Source organism: Patagioenas fasciata, chromosome 7, assembly GCF_037038585.1.
Source record: "Patagioenas fasciata isolate bPatFas1 chromosome 7, bPatFas1.hap1, whole genome shotgun sequence".
Taxonomy (NCBI): Eukaryota; Metazoa; Chordata; class Aves; order Columbiformes; family Columbidae; genus Patagioenas; species Patagioenas fasciata.
In genome coordinates, this window is record NC_092526.1 from 19780503 (window position 1) to 19805134 (window position 24632).

Sequence of the window (24632 nt, forward strand, 5' to 3'; positions counted from 1 at the left end):
ACAAAAATCAATCCCTCAGATGTGTATTTCATTTTGTTATGCATTTTGTTTTTCTAGCATGCCAATAGCCTCATTTATTAAAGAACACCTTCAGATACTGCTTTCAAAGCAAAGTATGAAATTTTAAAAAAAATCATGACAATTTTAGCCTTGTTCTTTGATTGGAATTCACAATTGACAATATGTGCAATACCAGGATAGTACTTAATGCATCAGCTATCCCAGATTCTGTTCTTAGACTTTCTGCATTGCATGGAATATATAGGTTACTTAAATATGTAGCCCACATCTCATAGCTTCCATTAAATACACCCCTATTTGATTAAAATAAAGCCTTACTTTAATGTTCTTGGGCTCCCAGAAAGTTAAGACTACTTCCCCAGACTTCTACCTTTTTCCAGTAATGTAATGAAAAAAGTACTTGTTCTCGCATGTAACTACAACATTAAACACAAATGGAAGTAACAAAGCGTCAATTACTAGATGTGATAAAGGGAGACAATGTTCTCACATTTAAATATATTAACTATTCATTGAAAAGAACAAAAAGGTGCTCACAATACCAACTTTTATACGAAGTTGGTTTTGCCTTTTCAAAATACAGAAGGATAAAGGATATAAAGTTTAAAAGGAATGCATCTTTCAATTTCTGTCGTTATTTTGAAACTAAAATTTTTAACAGCAAGTACTACAATTTTATTTCCCATTTGTTTCAATCCTCAGCAGATATTAACAAGGTTATCAGTATTTTTATGTCTAAACTTCTTGATTTAAGAAAAGTGAAGCAAATGTAGCTAACCTGTTCATTCCCATCCAGGCTGTTAGATTTCACAATTTCAGATGCTGGTCTGACCTGGGTTTGTGCAAGTTCCTGGGGAGCACTCTGAGAATGTGGCATAGGCGGTAAAGGAGCTCTCCGTTTCTTTGGCATCTCGGATGGCAGAGTGCTTGTATCATACTGCTTGCTGACAGTGTTCGATCTTGTCATAAATGTTGGCCTTGGCTTGCTCATCAGTGGAGTTGCTGGGGCACTGGCAGCCTTGGGGTGCAGGGGGAAGAAAAAACATCCAAGTTACTTACATTTTCTGGAAAGCAATCAACAGTACTGATTGCTCAATATGAATTTGTTCCTAGAAGTTTTGCTTATACAAAGTTACACCTTACTTGTTCTCTTTTTTTCTTGTTTCGCTGAAAAAAGCTGAAAAATCCTTTGTTTTCTTTTTCCTTCAAAACATCTAAGTTTTCAGATTGGTAGGAATCTAAAATAGAAAATAACAGTCCTAGATGTTATTTATTGCATAGATTACTTCTTCTGCAATCCTAATATTTCACTGTCATAAGCCTCCTGGAAGGATACACAAAACACACCATAAATCACCTATTTTAAGAGTTTTCTAAGTGCTGCAAAATCAACACATTTCCTACCATCCATATTCTTTCTGTCTTTCTCAGAACTCAGAATAGATGAGCTTCAGCTGCCAGTAATATCCCCAGCATGTAATCCAGCCCATCCCAGTTATTGTGTGTCATGGATAATATCACAAAGGCTGTAATATGGAAGAAGAGCATCAGCCTCTCCAGCTCTCAATTCCTGACAGTTTAAATTCATGGCAAAGTGTGAGGTGGGACAAATCAGGCACAAGCCTGCACGTGGTGTGACTGGAAGAAGGTCACTGAAACACCCAGCAGGGGCTGTACACGTAACTGCACGAGAGCCACAGTAAAACAGTCATGTCCATTCATTCTGGTACCATGCAGAATTTATCCTCCTTCCATCATCTTATTCATGCAGACTCATTGTAAATCTAAAGGTTGTCTCTTTTTTTAATTGTTACTAGGTTTGACCTTCTGAAAGAAATCCCACTGGATGCAAATGCAATAAGCAATTAAAAATCAGCAAGGCTACTATGGAGTCTTGGTACAAGTACCAATATAAGTATGACTGTAAATTTAATCAATCAGTCTAGGGTAAAACAATACAGAAATATTTTATATATAGCTGGGTATATCTACTTTGGTATTATCTTTTAAAATACATATTTATGATAGGACAAAGATAATTGTTCATGTAATGGTTAAGCAGATGCTATAATAGGAGCAGATGGTAATGCCACCTGAGTGCTACAGTTTCACCGCCTATTTTAGTAAATCGTACCTTGCAAAGGTGGTAAATTTAAATCAACTGGTGATGTGGCTACAGAAAGACAAAAAGAAAGACAGAAAATATGAATCTGAATGAAGGATGCAGTCATAAGTTACAAACACAGCCAAGCTGAATCTTCAACATTAGGAAAAAGTAACTGGGTACTTTCCTGAAGTAAAAGGATGTTTCTTGACTACCTAATGCTATATGCTATTTAAGAACTTGAGCCTAAAGACATGCAACACAGACTGGAATCTTGTAAACAAGGAGAGAGGGTCCACTTCTATTTCTGAAAGAAATCGAAAAACTAGTATACAGAAGAGATTGCTCTGTAAATTTTGGATTGTCAAGCAGTCCAAACTTGGAAAACAAACAGGAACATATAATTAAAATATAATCTGAATAAAACAAGATTTGAATTTAAATTCTATTCAGTAAAGGTATACCTCACCATTTACTTTCATAAAGAAATCTGAAAATGCAGAGCTCTGAGTTGTCTGCAAAATTGAAATGCTAACTACTTTGTGTCAAGAGAACTGAAGTATCTCTATATTTCCTAGCACGGCACCGCCTTGTAAAAAGTGTCTATGTCCTTGTGTTCTCTCCTCAGGATTTTTGGCTGTTGATTCAAATGAAGCACATTAATTCAAATGATCATACTGTGCAAAAGGCAGCTCAGTCAGCAAGACAACGCACTATGCACACATGTAGTCCAAGTAACATGTTTAGGCAAGTAAAAATATCTTGTTTTCCAGTGAATAAAAGACATTTCATTTTTGTTTTCTTCATGGGAAAAGGACATCTTTTCCAAATTTGACATCTTCCTGTTCTTCAAGGTAACTGGCCTTTGGGAAGTAACTGAGAAAACCCTTGAAACTGTAACCGTCAAACGATAAGGCCACCATATTTAGGTAGAAGGGGGGAAAGACACAAACAAAAAACCCTCTAAAAACCCCAATTCTTAGAGCAGAAAGAAAAATAAGCAAATAGAATAGTGGTCAAGAACAGAAGTACCCAATCTGAAGTAAAATTTCCTGTGGGAAATGTCTAAAGCAGAACAAACCACACTGTATAGAATTTTTAATCACAGTACAATAAACCCTTCAAGAAAGGCTTACAGCTGAAGTTAAAACCAGGCATAGGAGTGTCTGTAAAATATATGTTAGTTAGTTCATTGTGTGCCTGTTGGACCACAATTAAAAAGAGAATTATTATTCCTTCACAACCTATCAAATTAGCAAGCAGCACTCAGGAATGTACATAAACACCACGAGAATAGTCTAACAGTTTTTAAATAATCTTAAAACAACGCTAAAATTTTTCTAATGCTTCTGTTCCTTTCATCTCATAATGATTCTACGTCTTTTCTATGAGCTAAGGGAAATACAGTGGTGTTGGTTTTTTGGGGAAAAGAAGGCTTTAAGCGACGATTTGTACTTAGCCAACTTTTCTGATACCTAACACTTCATTAGAAGTACACTTCTCAAACATAAGTACAGGTAAACTTGTACCCGTTTCAATTTTGTGGAAGATTAATGAAATACATACTAAATTGCTAGGAACTAATTTCTTCATAAGTAAAAAAACCCAACAAAACAAGTATTATTGAAATACTAAGTAATTATCTTTTCTATGGCTGCAAACAAAATTTATCTTACCCCGACTGATATCCATGGCATATAATTCCCTTAGTCCAAGGTCATTAAGAGATTTTGTCACATCAAGGGGTTCTTGAGACTGGTAATTCTTCAGCAGCAGTGTGTGTGAAGGATCAAACTCACATTTACTACAGATAATTGGTATGAGTTCTTGAAGGGGTGAATGTGGACTAACTCTTACTACTGTCTTCTGAGTCTTCTTGTAGTTTATCACCACCCTTACTGTTTGCTAAAGAGAAGAAAATTCCAATAAATACCAAAAAAATTCTGAAACAACTAGCATTTCTATAACAGCCTTACAGTAACCATGGGAATTGATCTTATGGTCAGCTTCACCAGTTATAGATTCAGTAACATCACAAGAGAAACTAAGAACTATTGTGCAATTGCCTTTTACTCAAGAAAAGGACTCATGAAACAGTTGGCTCCTTCTTTGGCACCTGCCGCGTGCCGGTCCAGCGGGGCACGTGTCTGGAGCGAGACACCCACCTGGGTTACATTGGGTAGATATGGAAGTCAGTTAAGAAGCCATGAGTGCATCTGTGTGTGGCTGTGTAGGACAAAGGTAAAAGGGCAGCAGAAGAGCTTCCCTGGCCCTGTGTAAGTGCTTTTGATAAATTAAAAAACAGTATTCTTCTATACAGCACAAGGACAAAGGCAGAAGGAAAGATGTAGGCAGAAGCTTCTATAGTATCCTAAAAGCTCCTGCCTTCCTAAGGGTACATAAAAAAACCCAAGTAACAACAAAAAGGTACAGTATGTATTAAAGGAAAATGAACATACAATCAGAAGGGCATATATATCACAGCATGACAGCTGTTACAAGTTGTTGGTTTTCAGTTTATGGAAGGCTGTATTCAGCCATACTACATCTGCAGAATTTGTCTCATGGACCGTAAAGTATGGGATTTCAAATAATATTGTAATGTTTCCTTCTTTTGGTGTTTGCTGCAACAAATTGAGGTATATTTTTACCTAAGAGGAGGTTATCAAAGAACATGGAGCCAGGCAGTTCACAGGGGTGCATCATGAGAGAATGAGAGAAAATAGGAAAAGTTGAAACAAGAGGCTGAGATACCAACTTAACTTACTGAACAAGACAACAGTGATTCTGATTTCTCAATATGCTTCAATTTTAGTTCTCACCTCTGGTATAACCGGAGCAGGTTTCTTCTTATCCATTTGTTTTGGTTTTACAATCACTTTTTCCACTTCAAGCATTCCCACTGGTGTGTTGGGTTTGAATTTAATCTGGCTGTTTTCTGCGGATACCAACTCTATGGTATAACTGGATGGATTTAAATGATACTGTGCACAGAGAAAGATCAGCAAGTCCATCATGGGCTTCCTGTAAATTACAAATGGAACTGTCACAGCAGATGACAATTAAGCAGGCTATAACAAAGTGTGCTGCTAAACATTTAACCCAAGTCATCCTTCCCCTTCCATGACTAGATGATTACTGCCAGACACCAACTTTAAATATCTTCAACATTAAAAAAAGAGACATGAAGCCTGAAAAAAAAAAAAAAAAAACCACACACCAAAAAACAAAACAAAACGAAAACACAAAAAAGCAAAACACACCACTAAAAGAAAATGAAACCAGCTTACAAAAAAGTATGTCAAGTGCTTGAGAAAGGGGGAAATTTTTGCTTTGTGAGGTGATGCTTTTCCTGAGGTCAGCAGGGAGATGTGCATTAGCCACTTCATTTGACATTTAGTGCTAACTGTAGCAGTGGTGATAAATGCCGTGCTATTCGTTAAGAACAGTTTCCTTCCAAAGCCTGAAATTTTCATATCCATTCTGAAGTTACAGGGCACTTTATTTTCAGAAAGCTTGAGCATGAGCCATTTGGAGGAAGGAGAAATCAAGTTTGAGGAAGTCACCTTTTGAGCAGGTCTTGCATTAGTGATCCCAAAATGAGAGCCACGTGTTTAACAGACAGAGGGAAAAAGTTAAATGACAATACGGTAGTTGAATGCCATTTCTTGGGAAGCTCCGTGTGACGCAACAGATGTCCTTTTACAATGAAGCATGGTAAGCTTTTTCATATATAGTCACTAACTGTATACCCTTGTTCTCTCAGTGCTCCATAAGAACATGCAGAACAGCACATTAAGACAGGCTGAACATTCCCAGTTGCAAATGGAATAAATTTATTAAAATTTTATTTAAAGTATAAGCAGAAGTGTCATAGCAGTTTAAATAAACCAAAGGCAAGGAGATTATCCTAACTTTGCATGTTACAGCAATTGAATGAGGCTAGAGTACTATCAGGTCACTGGAACCAGTCATTCCTCAATAATTTTTAGAGTTCGGTAACAATCTGTAAGGACCATTTCATTTTGACACCCTCTGCATCTCTCAGTTACAGCTGCAAACAGGGGAATCTATCAGCTTCTCTGTCTCACAAGGATATTACAAAAAGAATTTAAAAGTCTGTGAAGCAAGGAAATCCTATTTTGAAAAGAACACTGAGGTGTCTAAGAGAAAATTAATATAGGTATGACTTTATCGGAAATCTTAAATTCTAGATGTAATCTCATAACAGATGCAAGTATTCTGGTAGCATAGCCAAATTTGCAAATGGATAGCTTCTACAAAGAACCATCAAACTAAGCAAAACTCAAGATACTATAGAGATAGTGAATACATCTATTAAGTAGGAAGTTAAAACAGATTTCATATGATACAGTTCTGTAAAAAGAATTGAGAATGACTCAATGTTAGAAATTACTGTGAACACTATTGTGTTCCCTCACCCTTAATTAACCCTAGAATATCATTCCAGTTTTCACTAGGTCTTAAAGAACAAGTGTTCCTTCAGCAAACTGTCTTCTGATTTCTAGAAAGAGGGCTTGACTCTGGTGCACATGCTGCACTGGCAAACAATGGAAATGGTTGGAAAGCTGACAGATATGGTTACTGCAGACCTGTTACCTTTTTTCTTCCCCCCAAAGGGAAGTTTCTGCCTGCTTAAGCAGCAGCAGAATGCTTGCCTCGGGAGGCAAAGGCAGGAGGAACAATAAAAACAAAAAACCGTACAGAACTGATGCTCCAAGGTGTCAAAAAGCAGCTATCATGTGGTCTGAAGAGGTATAAAAGAATGTAATATGTTCCCATGCCTTCATCTAGATGATATATATCAGCCTGAGAACCACTGTGAGAAATGCACTGAGCACTGCAGAAAAATGGCTCTCCCTCCCTTTTCACATAGCTAATCCAGAGAGTGTATTTCAATCCTTCTCTCGCATATATCACAGCTTGCTCCGATTAGAAGAAGAAGGAACTACTCTATTTCTTGCACTTCTAACCCATTACAGAACAAGTTCATCCATCTCACCCTACTAAAAAACAGCTGCAAATGCATATCATGTCATTCCCCACTTTTATTGGGGGCAGAGCAGGGCAGGGGAGGAGGGAGCCTAAGGAGACAGCAGGCACTACTTCTGCAGTGACCTTTCTGCTTATTAGCCTATCCAATAAGTTACCCATTACTTTTTTTTCTGGTACACTTTTATACACTGACTAGCTTTAAAAACTGCATGTCGTCTGGCCTTCGGTTATTGGAGAAGGGTGAGAACCCTGAATATGACCAGGACGACAACTCACAAGCAAAGATCACAGAAAGCCATCCTATGGAGATGCACCACAGTGTCAGGACCTCCTGCTAACCAAAGGCACAAGAAGTGACAGGATGATAAGTGACAAACATAGCTGCTCACAAACAACAGACAGGTACATGCAAATTAGTACATGAAAAGTGATTCAGTACAAATTCACTTTCCATTGGTACTTCCAGAAATGAAGTATTTCAGATTTGAAGTCCCCCACTTCACTGGAGGCCAAGACACCTTCAACAACTGCTTTAGATAGATGTTCCTACAGCAAAAGCAATCTTTTTTGTAATCACATCCTCCAGACTTGTAAAACTATTATTTGCTATAGCCTTCAAGGACTGCAGGTAGAAGAATACATATATCTAAGTACATTTAACAGCTTCAATAAGGAATATTCAGTAAAACTCCAAGAAGTGGCCATGAGCTGTCTCAGAGTACATCACCTGCTTGTCCCCCTTTATCTAATTTCAGTATTTGCAACTTCTTTAACTTCACTACATTTCTGGAAATTTCTGTTTGTAAATTTATTTACGTATTCCTGCACCCCTTCATCCCTTATCTATTTTCCTCTGGTTATTCCTACTTGACTAAATTACAATAAAAAGTGGCTAACAGTGGTCTCTCTTTACATCACATAACTGATAGTTAAACAATGACCTTCACCTAGAAAGTATCAAACTATGTTATGTTTGTAACCAACAGTGAAAGGTGTCACTACAAATACTGAACCAAGTGTTAAAAAGAAAAATGCATCAAGTTTCTACACTGCTCTCCAAAAACAAGGGCTAGAAACTTAAAAAAAAAAAAGTGAAGTTTCTTACACAATCAAACTTTAGGAACAAGGTTTTCCCATCATGGGACTCACAGGAAGCACTACTGAATGAAATCTGTCGGGAACCACCAAAAGTGTTCCTACATAGGGATGGAATGGAAAAAAGGAAGAAGAGGAAAAATCCCTACACACACTTTGGCTTTCTACAGATCTCTGATTACTGAAGCCTATGGCCTTCCTTGCAAAAATATTTACTAGTGCTCTAAAGAGAAAACGACATTTGTTTTCATGGAGAACAACCAAAAACACCACCAAAACCCCCAGAATTTGTTACTAACAACTGTAAGTACAATAGGTTTTGAAAAGTAGGGCAACACCACAAAGCTTGTTATTCACTAGCTAACTATACAGACTAAACCAACAGTTTCTTAAGAATACCCTAATGACTGAAAATACTCAAGAATGGATCAAATGAAAACTCACAAAGGACTCTAAGAAAACAAATTCAGCAAAGCTAAGGTCTCTCTGAAAGTCATCTGAAACTGCAAAGCCCTAAACATGCTACCCTGCAAGACTATTAGCTTGACACATCATTTCCAAATAAAATGCATGTCACTACCTTATTGGTCCTTGTAATCTCCCAGTTAATTTACTGCTGCTAATTATACTGAAACTAATTACTCAGTTTCAAGAAAACTTTCTCAAACTCTGCATTTCATCTTTGTGGGAAAACAAGAAACAAACTTTAAAAGATAAGGCTGCTAAATAAAATAGTTCTTCAAGTTTGTTTTTTTCCTCCTCCTTTGGTTGCAGAAAATGCCTCAGTCCTATGGAGAAGATTCAAAAATGTCACTCTGAAAAACATTTCAATTAAAAAAAAGAGCTTCACTCATTCCTTCATCTGAACACTGTACCTTTACTTCCATTCATTGCTTTTGCCATGGGGGGTGGGGGTGCCCAGACCCCCCCTGCAGGTCATAAGAGCACATGAATGCCACCATCAGATTCTGAACAGATGAACTGGATCCCTATCACCAGCTACTACAAATTACAAATTGATGTCTAGGCTTAAACCCACCCATGCCTGAAACTTCAGAATGAGGAATGAGCTGTTTCAGTCCTCCTTTCTTTCCTCAGTCTCTCAAACTTTTTGCTTTAGTTGCTTATACAACAACTCAGGATCAAAATTGTTCTCCATTGTAATATTTTTCTCCAAAACTCCTTTTGGATTTCATTCTGATGCTCTTCTGCCTACTTCTACTCAGGATACTTTTCTATGTAACATCTCACTTTGTTCAGCATAGCTCCTGCTATCCACTATGCCAAAGCAGGGGATCAAACCAACTCACGTTCATCTGAAAAAAATAGAGAAGTTTCTTCTCATGGACTGTGGCATTTGAGCACATGGTTGTACAAAGTCACAGCTTTGCTTTTCCCATTGTGAGATTTAAAAATGTCTTCTCTCCTGGGGAGCTTTGAAGCTGCTCATCTCTGATAATGAACGGGAAAGAGAAAACAGCAATTTATCTGTTCTAGTAATTTCTAGAGGGATCTTACCTATTTCTACACAAAATAGAACTACCAAGACAGAACAAAACTGGAAGAAAAGATGGTTTAAAGTATGTTTCCCAGTTGACTGCAGGTCCTGCACAGTACCTCCCCTCATTCTGAGTGAGCCCAGCAGTGCTAATATAGGTTTCTGTTTGGAAGAGAGCCATTTATGAAAAATTGATCACATATGGTATCTTGATTGAAAAAAAAACCAATAACTGTGGGATAATAAAACTGATTGGGAAATGTTTGTGATTCCTGATAAGCCTGCGAGGCCTGCCTTGAACACTGTGGAATTATACACAGTGTAATTTGACAGAGTGAAGATACATACAACATTCCTTTCTGGTTCTTTGTGCTGAGCAAAGCATGACAGAGGGCACACAGTACTTGTGAGTGCGGCCAAAGGGAGTGAAAAGAAGAAAGAGAAGTGCCTGACAGTGTATGCACGGAGTCTCACCTTTAAGAAATTTTAAAGGCAGAGGAAGGCACCATACCTACAGACAACAATACGCCTTGCTGTAAACACACTAGCAAGAACACCATAAAGCATCATAGCAGTCACCAATTATTTCAGAAAATTTATTTAAGTTATCCTGAAAATCACATAGTCTTGGGGAGGAGGAGAAAAAAAAAAACCCACCGAAGTTCCTCCGTTGCAGCTCTGGTGAACAAGCTGGTACTGCAAGTCTAAGCAACCACCTCATGAACTCCAGCCAACGACAAAACGCACAGACTCGAGCCACAAAAGCCTTTATCATTAAGAAGTGAAGTAGGTGCAACTAAACACTTACATTACCTGGTATAAATAAATAAATCAATGTATCAGCCTGTTTGCTTTCAGTAGCAAAGGCACTGGTAACACACGAACGCAAGTACCATACACAAATAGTTTATTTATTTCAGTTTAGGAAAGCAACAAACTCTTATCCTAATTGCAGTGATCCATCGAAGGCCCCATTTAGGAGCCTTCTTAGTAGACCTGCTATGATAATTAAAGTAACATTTCAAGTCCCAGGATTTACGATTTTGATTCACCAGTCAATGTCCAGGTCTTTCCGAACTAAAGGTGACTTGAGAGTTATATGCACAATCTATACTATCAATCAGCAGACTAAAATATGCATTTCAAATTAAAACCATCTTAAGCAAAACACATTTGATTTTAAAAAGAAGTTTTCCAAAGCTGTACCTTGAAACTATTTCTTTGAAGCATTACAGATTTTGTCTAAAGGGATTACACCTTTTTTTTTTTAGGACTGCTAGTAGTCTGTAGGTAGCAGCGCTGAGCAAGTGCAGAAACCCATCTTTAGGTCTAACAAGGAAAACTCGTGTTGGAAAATTCAGTGACTTGTATAAAGCCTTACTGATCCGAAGATTTGCAGTGACTAGGAAGAACAACAGGCAGGTGATAGGTGCCATACAGAATTTCTGGATCTCAAAAAACAGACTTCACACAAGGTAGGTAAATGTACAAAGTATATGTTTCCATACCTACCCCAAAATAGTCAGGCTTAAACAACTCAGGTATTTTACAGAGTCATTAAAACCTGGATGAGGGTTGAAGTAAACTAGAGAGCAAGAAAGAAAATTAAATAAAAATGTCATTCTGTGTAACTTACCGCCCGTTAACTGTAGTATACTTGATGACATCTCCTGGCAGGACCACTAATAGTTCAATGTCTTTATCAATCACATTTTCTTTATGTTCCATGATGAGGTTGGCTGATTCAGTGTCATCAAATGGAGAAACAGCAATAGGCTTTGTTTCAGATGGAGGAGGTGGTGCTTTAGATTTTCTTCTGAAATAAATGGATAAAAAATCAAAAATCAAGTATGTATTTATACATACGATTCCATACTGGCAAACTAGTAAGTCTCAGAGCAGGAATAAACCACACTTAATTCTTTTCACTCAGACTGTGTGAGTGATATGTGCAAGGAAGGGATGAGAGAACATTTGAAATATACAATAAGTGGTGACAGACAATACAACAGGCTAAGGTATATCTATCATACCAAAAAAAAAAAAAAAAAAAAGGCCCAATAACCATTAAGCACAAAACAAAAAGGGTAAAAAGGTAAATTACTTTTTTTCTGCCTTGGGTTAAGCAAAGGACCCAATTTGTGCATTCTACAAATAGATTTACCAGATTAATGTAAACAGAAATTCTGAGCTATGCAGTATGAAGCCAAATTGCACTGCCAGTATGCTGTTTAATATATAGGATAGATAGGTGAGGGAATAATCAAATCACAGTTTTCCTCCCCAAATTTTTCTTTTGCTTATAAAAATCATTCGAACAAATCCTACCAGCTCTAGTCTATTTACTTCTATACCGTAATAAAATAGCAGTATAACCAATGCTACTGTGTTGTAGTATTTCTTGACATTTCAGTCACTATATGCTTTCATATTTTCCTGTCACCTCTGCCAATTTTCTATTTTAATTTTCTCTCTATCCTTTCCTATGTTAGTGACAAGCCAGTGTATTCTTGAATGCAAAAACTGATCACTGATAAGTTTCACTTCTTTAACTTATGAAAAAAAAAATCCAAAATAGTATAAAAAGAAAACTCTCTATGTCTCTTAATATATTTATGCTACGGTGAACTCTGAAGGCAGGACTCTCATTTCCCGTAACATATAGGTCAGCATCCCCTTCTATTAAAATAACTTTCTCAATGCACCAATATCGTCAGAAGGAAAATATTTTATTAAGAATTTTGCCATTAGAAACAAAACCAAAACACACTGTGGAGATGCATTACCTCATAAGAACTTCTTAATTTCTTAAAAACATTCTTTTAAAAAGTGTGAATGGACCCTCATTCACAGAAAGGTAAAATACGTTTAAATACAATACACAAAGGTTCCAAAAATATGCTTGCAATTTAGATTCTGGAACTGTACCAAAGTTTGTTTACTTTAAACGTAATCAAAGAAATTAACTTCTATAATTGTCCTACAGAATTAAAACAAAAGATCTAGCTTACAACAATTAGAAACACACACCGTTCTTGGGAAAACAAAAGTTAAAAGTCACTCACAATGCAGAGCAAACAAGGTCCGGAGAAGCATTGCAACAGTTGACTGTGTAACCAGACTTCACCTGACCCATCTGCTGCTGAAAGTGCTTAGAGTTTTGAACTTCAGAACTCTGTGCTGAATAATTAACTATTCACCACCTCTTGGAGCTAATCAGGGACATTCACAGACATACAAACATGCTCAGTGAGGATTTGCCAAAATTTGCACCTCCTCTCTGTTCATGTTATAAATTAGTTTTGGTACTCTCCACATACAATTTGAGACATGTGGCATTAGCTGCAAATTTAACTTTGGTCTGTGTAGCAACTCAGCTGGATTGTTTCTGGGTTATGTGAACATAGCAAAATGGATGAATCGAACTTTTTTTGCTCCCTCCCACTTGCCCTTTTTTTTTTCGCTGGCATGATTTTAAGTTCTCATATAACTGTCAAAAAGAAATTATTAGCCAATAGAGAACATCAATACAACTATTTAATAGTAATAAAAAAAACCACAGACACAACAAAAATCTCACCCTATGATACGTAATTAATACTGAAAAAATCCAAAGCAATATGGCTTTTCTCCTTCTGTTCTCCTTCTTACATCTTTAAGTGACTTCAGATGACTGTTAAGTGACATCACACTTTAACTCATAGTTTAATCCTTGAAGGCTACACACCACAGAAAGATTTGTTTTAAAGGCTATTGGACTCTGTCTTCTATTAAGCAGATGAACACAATTTCATTGCTGGAACTCTGTTACCACTAGAGAGTACTTAATCACACACAGCAATAAATGCACCATTCACATCAGTAAAATGCAGCTTTATTTAGACAGTGTCTAAACTTACACTGTAGAGAGCTATGACTCATAAAATACTCATCAAAACTTGCCTGCAACAGCTAGATCGATGAAGTTCCCTGTATTTCTAAAGAACACACATGCACCGCACACACAGGTGGGGTCAGGCAGTCCAACGAGCTTGGCTGACTCTCCACTTCCTCCAGTGCAGAGCAGCACACCCTCCCCAGCTCCAGCACAGCTTCACACTGTATGGTTAGTTACGCTGTCGTTCCCCACCCCACACAAAGAAGGAAAATCTCCAAGTATACCTTCTCACAAGTTATGCTGCATTTTTGGCAACCTCTTATTAAACAACAGGCATCGCAATACTTTCATTTTCTCTTTCCAGACATCATGTCTCTTTTTAATTTTTCACCAATTCTCTCATTTCATTCTTAGCCCGAAGTATTGACATTTAGTCTTTCAGCTTTTTCTTGAGTTTGTGTCTGTGCCTCGCCACAGGAGAGGTGCCTGGCAGGAAGCAGAAGCCCTGTGCTCCCAGCACCCCAAAGCCGGTATTGGGCAGCAAGAACAAATCAAAGTGCTGTGATTACATCCATAGGTGCAGATCAAGAGCAGCAAGTGACAGGATGGTAGAAATACACTTACAGGGGTAGTTTTAACCTACAAACCCTCCCCTCCTCTTTTGCACCATCGGGCTTCCAAGAAGCTGACATGGGTGATTTTTCTCCACACACCACTTTAGTCAAACACCAAAAAGTAAAATCAGTATTGTCCAAGTAACTCTAAGTCTATGCCATCATTTCAAACACTTATCCATCGCAAAGAACAAAAAAACAAAAGCCCAGTTCTCTTGCGCCGCTTCACCTCTACCAGCTACTCAGCAAACTGAAAGAGCCTTTGGTTTTCAATCAATTTGCTAAAAAGAGAGAGAGTGGTTAAGGTAGTTTCTTCTCCTGAAAAGAAGAAAACACTTGATTTTTAGTACAACAGAATACAACCATAACAAAGAGAATAAATTCCCAAACATATAAAAATAACACTTCAGGTCAGAAAAAAGGTGTTCAGTAAATGGTCTCACTCCCAGCACCTCTCATGTTCAGACAGCTTCCAGATGTGCCAGGAGCTAAGCAGATCTATTCTGATTTTCAAAATAAACATTAGGAGTTAGAACAACCAAAACCAGACTCTATTTTCATGGCAACTACAGAACTAAAGGAAAGCTTTGAGGAGAAGCAATGCACGGTTTATTTAGCTATAACATAAAAGGAGTCAGAAATTTTAACCAAAGAAGGCCAAAATCATAATAAAAATTCCTCTGGAAACTGCGGTGCAGTATCCTATCTGATGCAGGTCCTTGCTCCTTGTCTCCATAGGTCCCACACGATAAACTGACCGACCTTCCCTGCACCAGACACTGAAACTGTCAGTCTCAACTCATCTGAAGGGATGTGTTTTCCCACTGTTCATCACCAGATATACAATTCCAGCCACCTATTACACTGCAACAGCTTGAATGTCATCTTCTGTTTAATCGATTGCTTAAAACAAAATAGAAGGGGAAAAAAAAGAAAGAAAGAAAAAAAAGAATCTTTCTTCTCTGATTCTTCCCAGCCCTGGAAGAGGCAGCCAGAGGGACTCCCCCCATGCTCTCACACGAACAGCCTGGTGCAGCCTGGGCAGAGGCTGCATTTCCCTTGTTCACAGTGCACCTGCAGCCCACTGCTTCTGCCAAGTCTTTCAGCTAGCCCTCATCTTGTGACATTTGATTGTTCCCAAAAGAAAAGATGTATTCATATCTTAGAAATTTAAATTTCTGAAGTCCCACCTGCAATTCCCACCAGTCTTTGTGACAGAATACAGCTCCTGTAAAGAAATTAAAGAATTCTGTCAGCCAAATGCAGATAGGTTTCATCATTTGGTTTAGAAAAACAGTATGTCTTTTAAAATCAAATGCAAGGCCATAAAGTCAACTTTTTCCATGTTTCAGACCCCTCTTTTACAAAATAAAGTGTCATTGTTGTATCTCAACATATTTCCTACTTTCCAAAACAAATAATAGTGTCAGTGATCTGAATGTTCGGAAACCCTTTTTGAAAATAAAGTAAATAAAGCATCTATTTATTTGATGTTACCTTTTTAAAAACTAACAAGCTTTCAGTTCCTGTTAGAAAGTTAGGAATATATCTTTAACTATCAGTAACTAGAGAATAGCTCTTAAAATCATGAGAAATACTTGAACTTAGAGTGACCTGGATATTCCAGTTATCACCAGCACTTCTTGATAAGGATCCCTTTCTCAAAAATAATAGAGAAAAGAAAGAGGAAATCTATCTGTTTGATTTGTGCACAACCAGAGGCATAAAATATCCACCTCTTCAAATCTCAATATCAAGGAATATTAATGTTTATAGCACTTAACTTCCTGTCTTGAACACAATTACATGAGACACTGTACAAATACAGCTTGATAGCCCTCTCACTGAAACTACTTTGGATCTCACCTCCAACATCTGAACCATCTCTCAAGTTTTCTGTACCCATCACCTAGGACAGGAAAGATCATAAGGGACCTCACCTGCATTTCAGTCATCTCTCATGTACTGAAAAAGTTCACTGAAGACAGTACAATAAAAATTTTCTACTGCACAATCGACAGACTTAAGTTTGTTAATTTGACTTATGGCATCATGAAGAACACTGGTTTATACAAAGAGCAACTACACATTTTTTATATTAAATCTTACAAAATTACATATGGAAGAAGTATACGCAGCACCTGATTTTATTTTCACTCAAAGTCAGAAAAGGATCAACTCTACTAAGATCCTGTTGAGAGAGGACAAAGGTCACTCCAATAAAGCTTCTTCTAGAGCTTTTCCTGCCTTTGACTTCTCACCCCAAGCAATTATTGTAATGCTTTCTCAATTATTACAATAATGCTGCTCCACTGCTACGCTCTAGCAGCAGACAGCTGAAACCTTGAACATCATCTGCCCAAACAAGGAGCAGCTGAACAAGAGTTCAGGCCTCCATTAAGTACATTCACTTGTTTTGTTTATAACAGTACATCAGTTTTGGCCGAGAGGTTTACAAAATATTTAAGTCCCTAATTTCACCTATAAGCATTTCCAGGCCAATATTCATCTTTAACACTCACAGAGCAAATTTGTCTCCTACACTAAGCAAAGATCGCAAAAGTACCAACTTTCCTCCTGTTCATTCAGCTCCCTCTCTGAGGATCCCGATTTCACAGCATCACCACTGCACATCTTCAAGATCAAACGTTACTTGCTAGGAAAAAGCTTGGAGACAATTGCAGCATTAGTGTCTGATTCTGTTCATCATAACCCAGCAAATGAATGAAGTTATAAATGCAAGTCTTCAAAAAAAAAATCACTGCTATATGTTTCAGGGCATATGTATAAATAGCCTCTTAAACAAACAAACAAAAAAGTATTTTGTAAGACATAAATATTTGGTAGTCCACATCTTAAGTTAATTTGCAAGTTGGAGGTCTCCAGTTGGGACTTGATAATTACATAATCAAACACCTGAAAAATTGAGTATTTTACAATAATATCTGTTGTCTACAGACATTCTTCTGAAAGGCCAGATTTATCTGTGGTATAATTATGGGTGATATTTTTGTTTTCTTTCCTTTAGTGAAATGCAGCTCAGTTTTTATTTTTGTTGTTCTTAATCGGAATACTAACAATCGCATTCACATATCTATTCCACATGTAGTTTGTTTTTATTTTTAGTTTGAGAACTGGAATACACAGCTTTTCTTGTTAGGGATTTACAAAGCCACTCTGCCTAACCTTGTGATAGTCTGAAATGAAAATACTCAAGAAAAAGTCCACTTCCCTTCCCACACCTACCCCACCAGCACAACAAAATAGTCTGCATAAGAGCACAGGATTTATCTTCTATGCACATGAAGCTTTTTTCCCTGTCTATGATCTGATAATTGCCATCTAGTCTCTTAAAGCAAAAAAAAAAAAAACTTCTAGAGATCAGTGAAAACACAGAATTTAACAATGAATAAAGTGTAATAAGGTATATATTTTCATTAGAGATTTCATTTTAGAAATCTGTATTTAAAAATCAAAGTCTTACTTAACAGCTAGCATTGTACAATACATGAGTTTCTATTTTCCTGTGTGCTATTAACCAAGAGCAGAAAATTCCTGAGTCCCTAAATTATCTGTTCATCATTATGTAGAAACATTGTATGAAGTCAGTTAAGTCACCAGCATCATACTACATATAGCTGCAACAGCATATGTACGTGGTTAACATTTTGCAATTCTTGACAATGAGTCCAATTGGTAGCATGTCTTTAAAACAGTATCCGTTTCATAGCACACCACCAGGTTATCTGCTTTTTTCTCATTTTCAGAGAGACTTCTCTTTCATGTCTTGGATTCACCCATTCCCATCCCAACTTCTTTCAGCCCAACTCTGAAACTGACAGAAAAAGAACAGACTGGAAGTCTCTTTGCTTTACACTGCCTAACAAATTGGAACTGTTCTCTCACACACACACAACCACCAACCAACACTTTTAACTTTTTCCAAAAATGTGAAAGGCTGTTCTGTTCATAAGCTTCTGGAGATTCTCCCCCTTAACGATGCTCAGAAAACTGAAGTGAGAACATCACCTGTAACTTTCTACACTACATCTTAACCACCTTTCACTGCTGTTTGCTGCATTCTGCCTCCTCCATAAATGCACATTTCTAACAAATTGCTTGAAAGGAATTCTAGATATTTTTCAGTCACCTAAAGTTTTAGATTAAGAAGTCAAAAGTTATGCTAGAGTTGTATCAAACACTCTCTGCACAGTTGCATTGTTCTTGTGATTCAGCAACTGAATTTAATACTAACTAGTGTCAGCAAAAGTCTGTGTATTTTAATGTTCGGTAAGAACAAGGACTCACAAAACGCTCCTGCCAGAGAAAGTACAGTTGCTGCTACACAACACATTTTATGTCATGGCACACTCACTGGCAAATTACAGTTCACTGCTTAGATTCTCTGATCAGGGCTTGGAAAGGGAGGTCCCTAAATTTACTTCCCTTCTGCTGCCTTTGCAATTGCATTGTCCTGGCTTTAACTCTACTACTGCTCCAAGTAAGACCGCAAGCCATCAGTCAAATCTAATGGAGAACAATGATTGCAGATAAGAGTAGGCTTTTAGGAGCACTTCCAGATGAAAGAAAACCTCTGATATATAGAATGTCAAATAAACCATTCAGAGAACCATATAACATCTCAACTCCTTCTTCTATTTTCTTCAGAGTCACTTTGTCAGTTCCAGATATTCAGTGCTGGTTTGCCCTAAAGCTGCTACAAAACAATTCCTACCACGAGCATCCCATAGCGGGAAACAGACACTACATGGTAGAAGTACATGAAATGGCCAAGATATTTCCTTGAATCTTTAAGACCTGCTAAGCACATAGGGCTCTGAAGGCAAATTCCCAGAGCTAACAGTCAATGAAGAGACTTCGCTCCTCAGGAGCAGAGTTCCCACCTTGAGGTGGGCATGAACATACAAAAGTGAGGCACTCCTGAAAACTGCCCTTAGTGGAGTCCAGAGCTTATGGCAGAAGCCCACACAATGGATCAAGTTAAGTGGCTCTCATTTGAGAATTAGTGTCCTTACTTGAGATAAAGTTACTGTCTGCTGGTAGAGCCCATAGTGCGTTTGGGTCTTGCACCAAGAGAATAAGAGAAATCGAACATCTGAACAGGGAAAAAGACTCATATAAACTGGGAAAGCAAATCAAAAGCACCTGCAAGGAGATAAAGAACCAAGTTTGAAATAAACTACAGACTAGAGAAACTAAGCAAACCAAACAAACAAACCAAAATGCCGAAAATGTGAAGGAAATAACAGAAACTGCTTTTTCCTGGTCATTGTTTATCTGTTGTAAAGATGATCAAACTGAGAAGTCCAGACATCTCACTTCAGACAAGTAGCACAGAATGACAGACACCAAAAGCACTACAACCACTCCCAGGTTTGACTCACCCTTTTATAATACATGAAATAGGTATACAGTCATTGGACTCAGCATGAAACTTTACCTTTGCTTAAGATTTATGGCTATACATATGCACCAAACTTCTTTGTTCCTCTCTTCTTACATAAAACTGTCTCTAAGCTTTTCTTATGCAAGGAAATTAAATGCTGAAAGTAGCCTTGAATGGCACATCCAACTTCTACTTTCAATTCCAGCACTGCTTGCCAAGAATCTCAAAAAAAACCAACAAACAACAAACAAACACAAAAAAAGCCACAAAAGTCATAATATTGTGTCTTCCTCTGGACATTGATTACTTTATTTTCACATAACTACATTTGGATCACGGAAGAGACTTCTGAGCAATACTTTACTTTCTCCTCTAATACTGTAATGCCTTGGCCACATTCAATTTTAATTAAAGTCTTAAAACAATACAGTTTTCTTAATCACAATCCTTTAGACCAGACAACTTTGGTACGTGACAGAAAAGCTATTCCAAAGCACTAAGATCTTTTCGGGATGTTATAAGTCTTACAATTTTGTTTTTCAAGTATAAGCAGACCATAATGAGCAGTTTCTAAAGTGGAAACACTTGTTCCTACCCTCTAACAGAATGTCTGAACTTCCTACTCACATCAGTGGCCTAAGTTTTGTAAGAACAGAGACCCAGATGTGACTGTAAACACGAAATTCAAATAAGAACTATTCTCACTTCTTTCCTAATGGAGCTTTTTCACCGTGTCTGGTATTCTCACACTAAGATTAACCTGGAAACATTTAACATTTATCTGAAGACTTCTACAGTCTCTAACTTGTCATCACCTCTACTTCTACCTAAAGGTCTTAAGGTTCAGCAGACCTACTGAATTTCAATATCAGTTCAATAAATGAGAATCTAGATGGAATTTATTTCACACAGTTCCTGAAAAATACTAAATTTTTAATTTTAGAGCTAATTGAATATGTTGCAAATTAAAATAATAATTTTTAACTGGAGTTTGGCTAGTTGAAATGTCACATTCTATTCATCTGCACTAAGTTAACAGGCACACAAGGTTTCTACACAAAATTTGGGTTGCCAGAAGTGCTGCAAATAAGGTTACCTGTAAGTTAGTTTTACCACACTGTAGCATTCTAATATTTTTGCTTAACATTAAGCAGCCCAAGTACTTGCTGTGTCAACCTCATAGCATCTATATAACATGCTTATCGGCCTTGATACTAGGCTTTCATCTCTAGATCAATATCACTGTTTGACACACAGTCTCTCTCTTTATTTCTGCTACAAAAGCACCAGCTGCATGTTAAGATCAAGGTATGGATCAATGAGAGTCAAGCACTGTCCATTCTTATGTTATGACTCCAAGCCAGGCTTGGATTCTCTCTATGGGTTTACTCAGTGAGGTTTCAGCAAACAAGAAATCATCTGCACATGTTCTCTTACTTACATCTATATTCAGATAACCGCTACAACAAAAGCAAAAAAATGTGAAATACCTGCATTTCCATTCTCTTTCCATAAGTAAACTGGATCAAGAAAATGAGGCATCCCTGGGATCAAGACATGTTTTCAAAGCTCTTGCTAAAGTTTTTCCTAGTCAACGGGATGTGTGGAATTCCCCCTTAACTAGCCTCATAGCTCTGAAGAAAAGAATTTTTTCAAAGAAGTCTTATCCTAGAGAGAAACCAGTCACATGACTGGGACGGTAACCATGACAGTAAGGTGAAAGCTTAACAGAATCTTCAGATGTCTGGTTCACACTAAAAGCAAAAAAGCAGCAAATGAATCCTTCAGTTCCCTCCAGACCATTTAGAACAGACACTTGCTTGTCTCATTGTCTGCCCCCATGGCAGTGGCACTCTTGAAAACAGAAGAGACTGTATTCAAGCCATAATTCATGCAATGTTTTCTCTTATTACAAGGAAAATAAGGAAAAAGAGGTGTAGCAGAACAGTAATTCCAAGGATGCTGCGCCCAAGGAGGTTAAGAACTCAGACTTCTGAAGTAAATAGGGTTAATACAAAATACAATTGTGGCATGTCCATGTGTAACATACTTCTGCAATAAGCAGATACTTATACCTATTTACAACCTTTTCACAAAGTATCAAATGCAAAAAATTACCCAGATTTACTACTAAAAGAAGGTACAAAAAACCTGAATGACACTCAAAACTATTAAAACTTACTATGTCTTACTTGGCCTTTATCATATTTAGTTATGAAAACAGCCTGACAGAAAAAAAGGAGAGCATGGAATAGAAAGCAGTAAATCTGTAACAGTAATTGAGTAATATATAACTGGCTGAATAAACAGGAAAAGAAAACAAAGCAGCTTGAACTGAAAGGGGGAGCTTAACCTTTGATACTAATAAATCTAACAAATGCTTAAAACTCAAGCAAACACATGTTACTTCCACTAGGAACAAACTCTCATATAATGTTTCAAGAACTACTATAACAGGATGCTCACACAGATACTTTTCTCCTAAGACCAGTAAGAAAAGTTCAATTAAGGGCTCTTAAATAGAGCAAAACCTGAATCTGCCCTTCTGGCCATTATCTCCCAGTCATGAAAGCAGATATAACACCTCTGTTTTTCAAAGCCCGCAGATGAAACACCTAGCTCCGCTCACAGCTTTTTCAGCTGCTATTCTGAACATCAATAGAGGCAAGAATTGTCAATTTATCTGAGCTTTGCTGCTGCTGCTTCTCTCTCCTGTTCAAAATCATGTTTTAGAAGTAACACTGGAGGCTGGCACTGGATGGATTTAGAGGCTGGAAAAGGTAAGGAAAAGCATTGCCACTCAGTATGCAGCAGCCAGGAAAGAGGCTTATACAGACCTTTCCCTTTTTCCTCACATACACACATGGCTCAAATATATGTACGTGGGTACAGGTATGTCATAGAGAAAACAATGCAGGACAGCAACTAGGAAACTCTGCATTAACAAGAGGGAAGACAAACTTTACTCCCTTTTCATTTTAGCTGCTGTAGAAGGTTGGGTTCAAATGAGACAGTCCCATTTCCCAGCAGAAGGTTCAGATATAGAACAACTGAGCCAAGCACAGTGATGCAACTTTAGAAATCACTGCAGCTGATTTGTTTTTTACGCAATTGACTGGAACAGAACAAGCTTTTTTCTCCTTTGTAGAAAGCTCTTCAGCCAAGTGGAGCCTTCTCTTAGCAGTTATGTCCTTTAGCTACCTAAGTTGGGTAAAACTTCAAAACGCTTTGTACATTTGCATAACCAAGAAATAGGAGGGTTTAGTAAACTGGAAAACAGACATGTTATTAAGCATTAGAAGAGAATGGGAAGCCAGGAAAGCTTCCCATCTTGAGCAAGCAGCTTAAAAAAAAGTAATCTCTATATACACACAGATGCTACGTGACACATGAAGAGAGTTCCTACATAGACAACCATGTCAGCAAACAAAGCATCCTAGTTCATTACAGAAAATCAAGAGAAAGAAAATGAAGTTAAGCTCAGGCTAAAAAATTATTTTAATACAAGTGTCGTCTTTACAAAAGTGCAAGAGAAGCATCTTGGCAGTTAATATCCTGAAAGCCAGGTTGTTAATAAAGAGGTTTCTCCTTAAGTACAAACAACGTAGCTTTAGCTCCCCAAACAGAAGCACCAAGCATCTTGGGCTAAGACTCCTTGTGAAATGAAGAAATGCTCTGAGTACCTACCTGCCACCAGATTCTCCTGCTCATCTTTCACAGCTTCTTCCTCAACACTCGCTCCCCTCCCTGAATGCTCCTCAGAAAGCAAAGCGGGAAACCCTCTTACCTTCAGAAGCAGGGTTGCATTTGCTGCCTCCTCAAATGTCAGTGCTGCTGCTGGAGCCTCAGCCTGAGCTCTTATGAGCTGTGTGAGGGGAAACGGGTGGTACGAAGCACAGCCCAAAGTCCTGCCCCAGCTCTCTCCACAGCATAAGCCTGACCAGCAGCTTTCACAGCCACCTTTGCTGCCGCTGCCAGCAGGAGTTCCCTCCCCTTTGGCCTACTTTCACTTAAACTCCCTCACTGGTTCGCAGTCCAGGGCCCCAGATGAACGCTGTTATTTCCACCTCCAAAACTCATCCTCATCTATAATACATACAAGAGCTGTCATTAGGCCCCTTTTCAGCTTCCTTCTGCACACTCAGGATCTCCCAGATCCATTTCTTACTGGATTCTTGCAACAAGCAAGGAAGGATGATACTTCTTCAAAGTGAGTTGGCTCTCTGTGTGAGTATGCTAACAACAAAGCTGGTCTGGATGACCCATTACTTCCATCAGGAAGCCTCCACTCTGAAAAATGACTTCGGCATTAAGTATAAAGTAGGAAAAAAATCTTTAGGAAAGGGGGAAGCATACTTCTTACTAATCTTTATAACAGTTATACTCAGCAGCAGCGGTCTGCTGTGGGTAATGTAGAGAAACTTCCCTACATAACTGTGCTGATGAATGATTTGCTGTAACTACTCTGCTTCACTCCTGTGTTCACGCCTTCATCCTTTTCAACTTTCACTATTGCAAGGTTACACCCAGTATTTTTCCTATGATTTAGTGCCAGAAGCACACTGACTTTTACAAGAAGTTTAACTGAACAAGATTTCTTAAATTCTTTATTTGTTGCTGTAAGCAAAGTGCATCTTGGCATTGTGCAATTATCTAGGCTTTTAATTTTATAGGTGTTGCAGAATTGTTTTAATGCTTTCCTTCATAAATTAAAGGGATAAATAATATTCAAGGAACACAAAGAACAGAATACACAGTGAGGATTCTACTAAATTAAACACTGAAGACATAGACTTTACAAGTTATTAAAAACAAGTGTGTTTCTTCCAAACAAAATTTTAGATCAGAATCAGATGGAAACAAAAGTCAGAAAAGTCCTACAGGCTGCATGAAATAACATTTCTCATTTAAAATAATCTCAGAAACATAATTTGAACTTCTAGGTCCCAATCATCAACTTAAAGGCAAATACAGAACAGCTTCTATATCCAGAAATGCAC

The 24632-nt window shown here is 37.7% G+C and overlaps 1 protein-coding gene across 10 annotated transcripts in view; it reads right to left on the reverse strand.

Annotated features, from left to right (window-relative positions):
• Nucleotides 1–24632, reverse strand: part of COBLL1 (cordon-bleu WH2 repeat protein like 1) — an 84105-nt gene that overhangs the window by 25141 nt on the left and 34332 nt on the right. For 4 of the 10 annotated variants that reach the window (XM_065840791.2, XM_071810986.1, XM_065840795.2 and 1 more), the window contains exons 2-7: nucleotides 11371–11550; nucleotides 4948–5149; nucleotides 3802–4030; nucleotides 2156–2194; nucleotides 1165–1259; nucleotides 800–1039 (exon numbers count right to left, since the gene is read on the reverse strand). In XM_065840791.2, coding sequence (XP_065696863.1) covers nucleotides 800–1039; nucleotides 1165–1259; nucleotides 2156–2194; nucleotides 3802–4030; nucleotides 4948–5149; nucleotides 11371–11550 — 985 coding nt within the window. Of the gene's footprint in view, nucleotides 1–799; nucleotides 1040–1164; nucleotides 1260–2155; nucleotides 2195–3801; nucleotides 4031–4947; nucleotides 5150–10391; nucleotides 10548–11370; nucleotides 11551–21122; nucleotides 21161–23419; nucleotides 23510–24632 lie in introns of those variants that run through there. The other 6 variants (XM_071810990.1, XM_071810988.1, XM_071810991.1 and 3 more) reach the window with 6 other exon arrangements.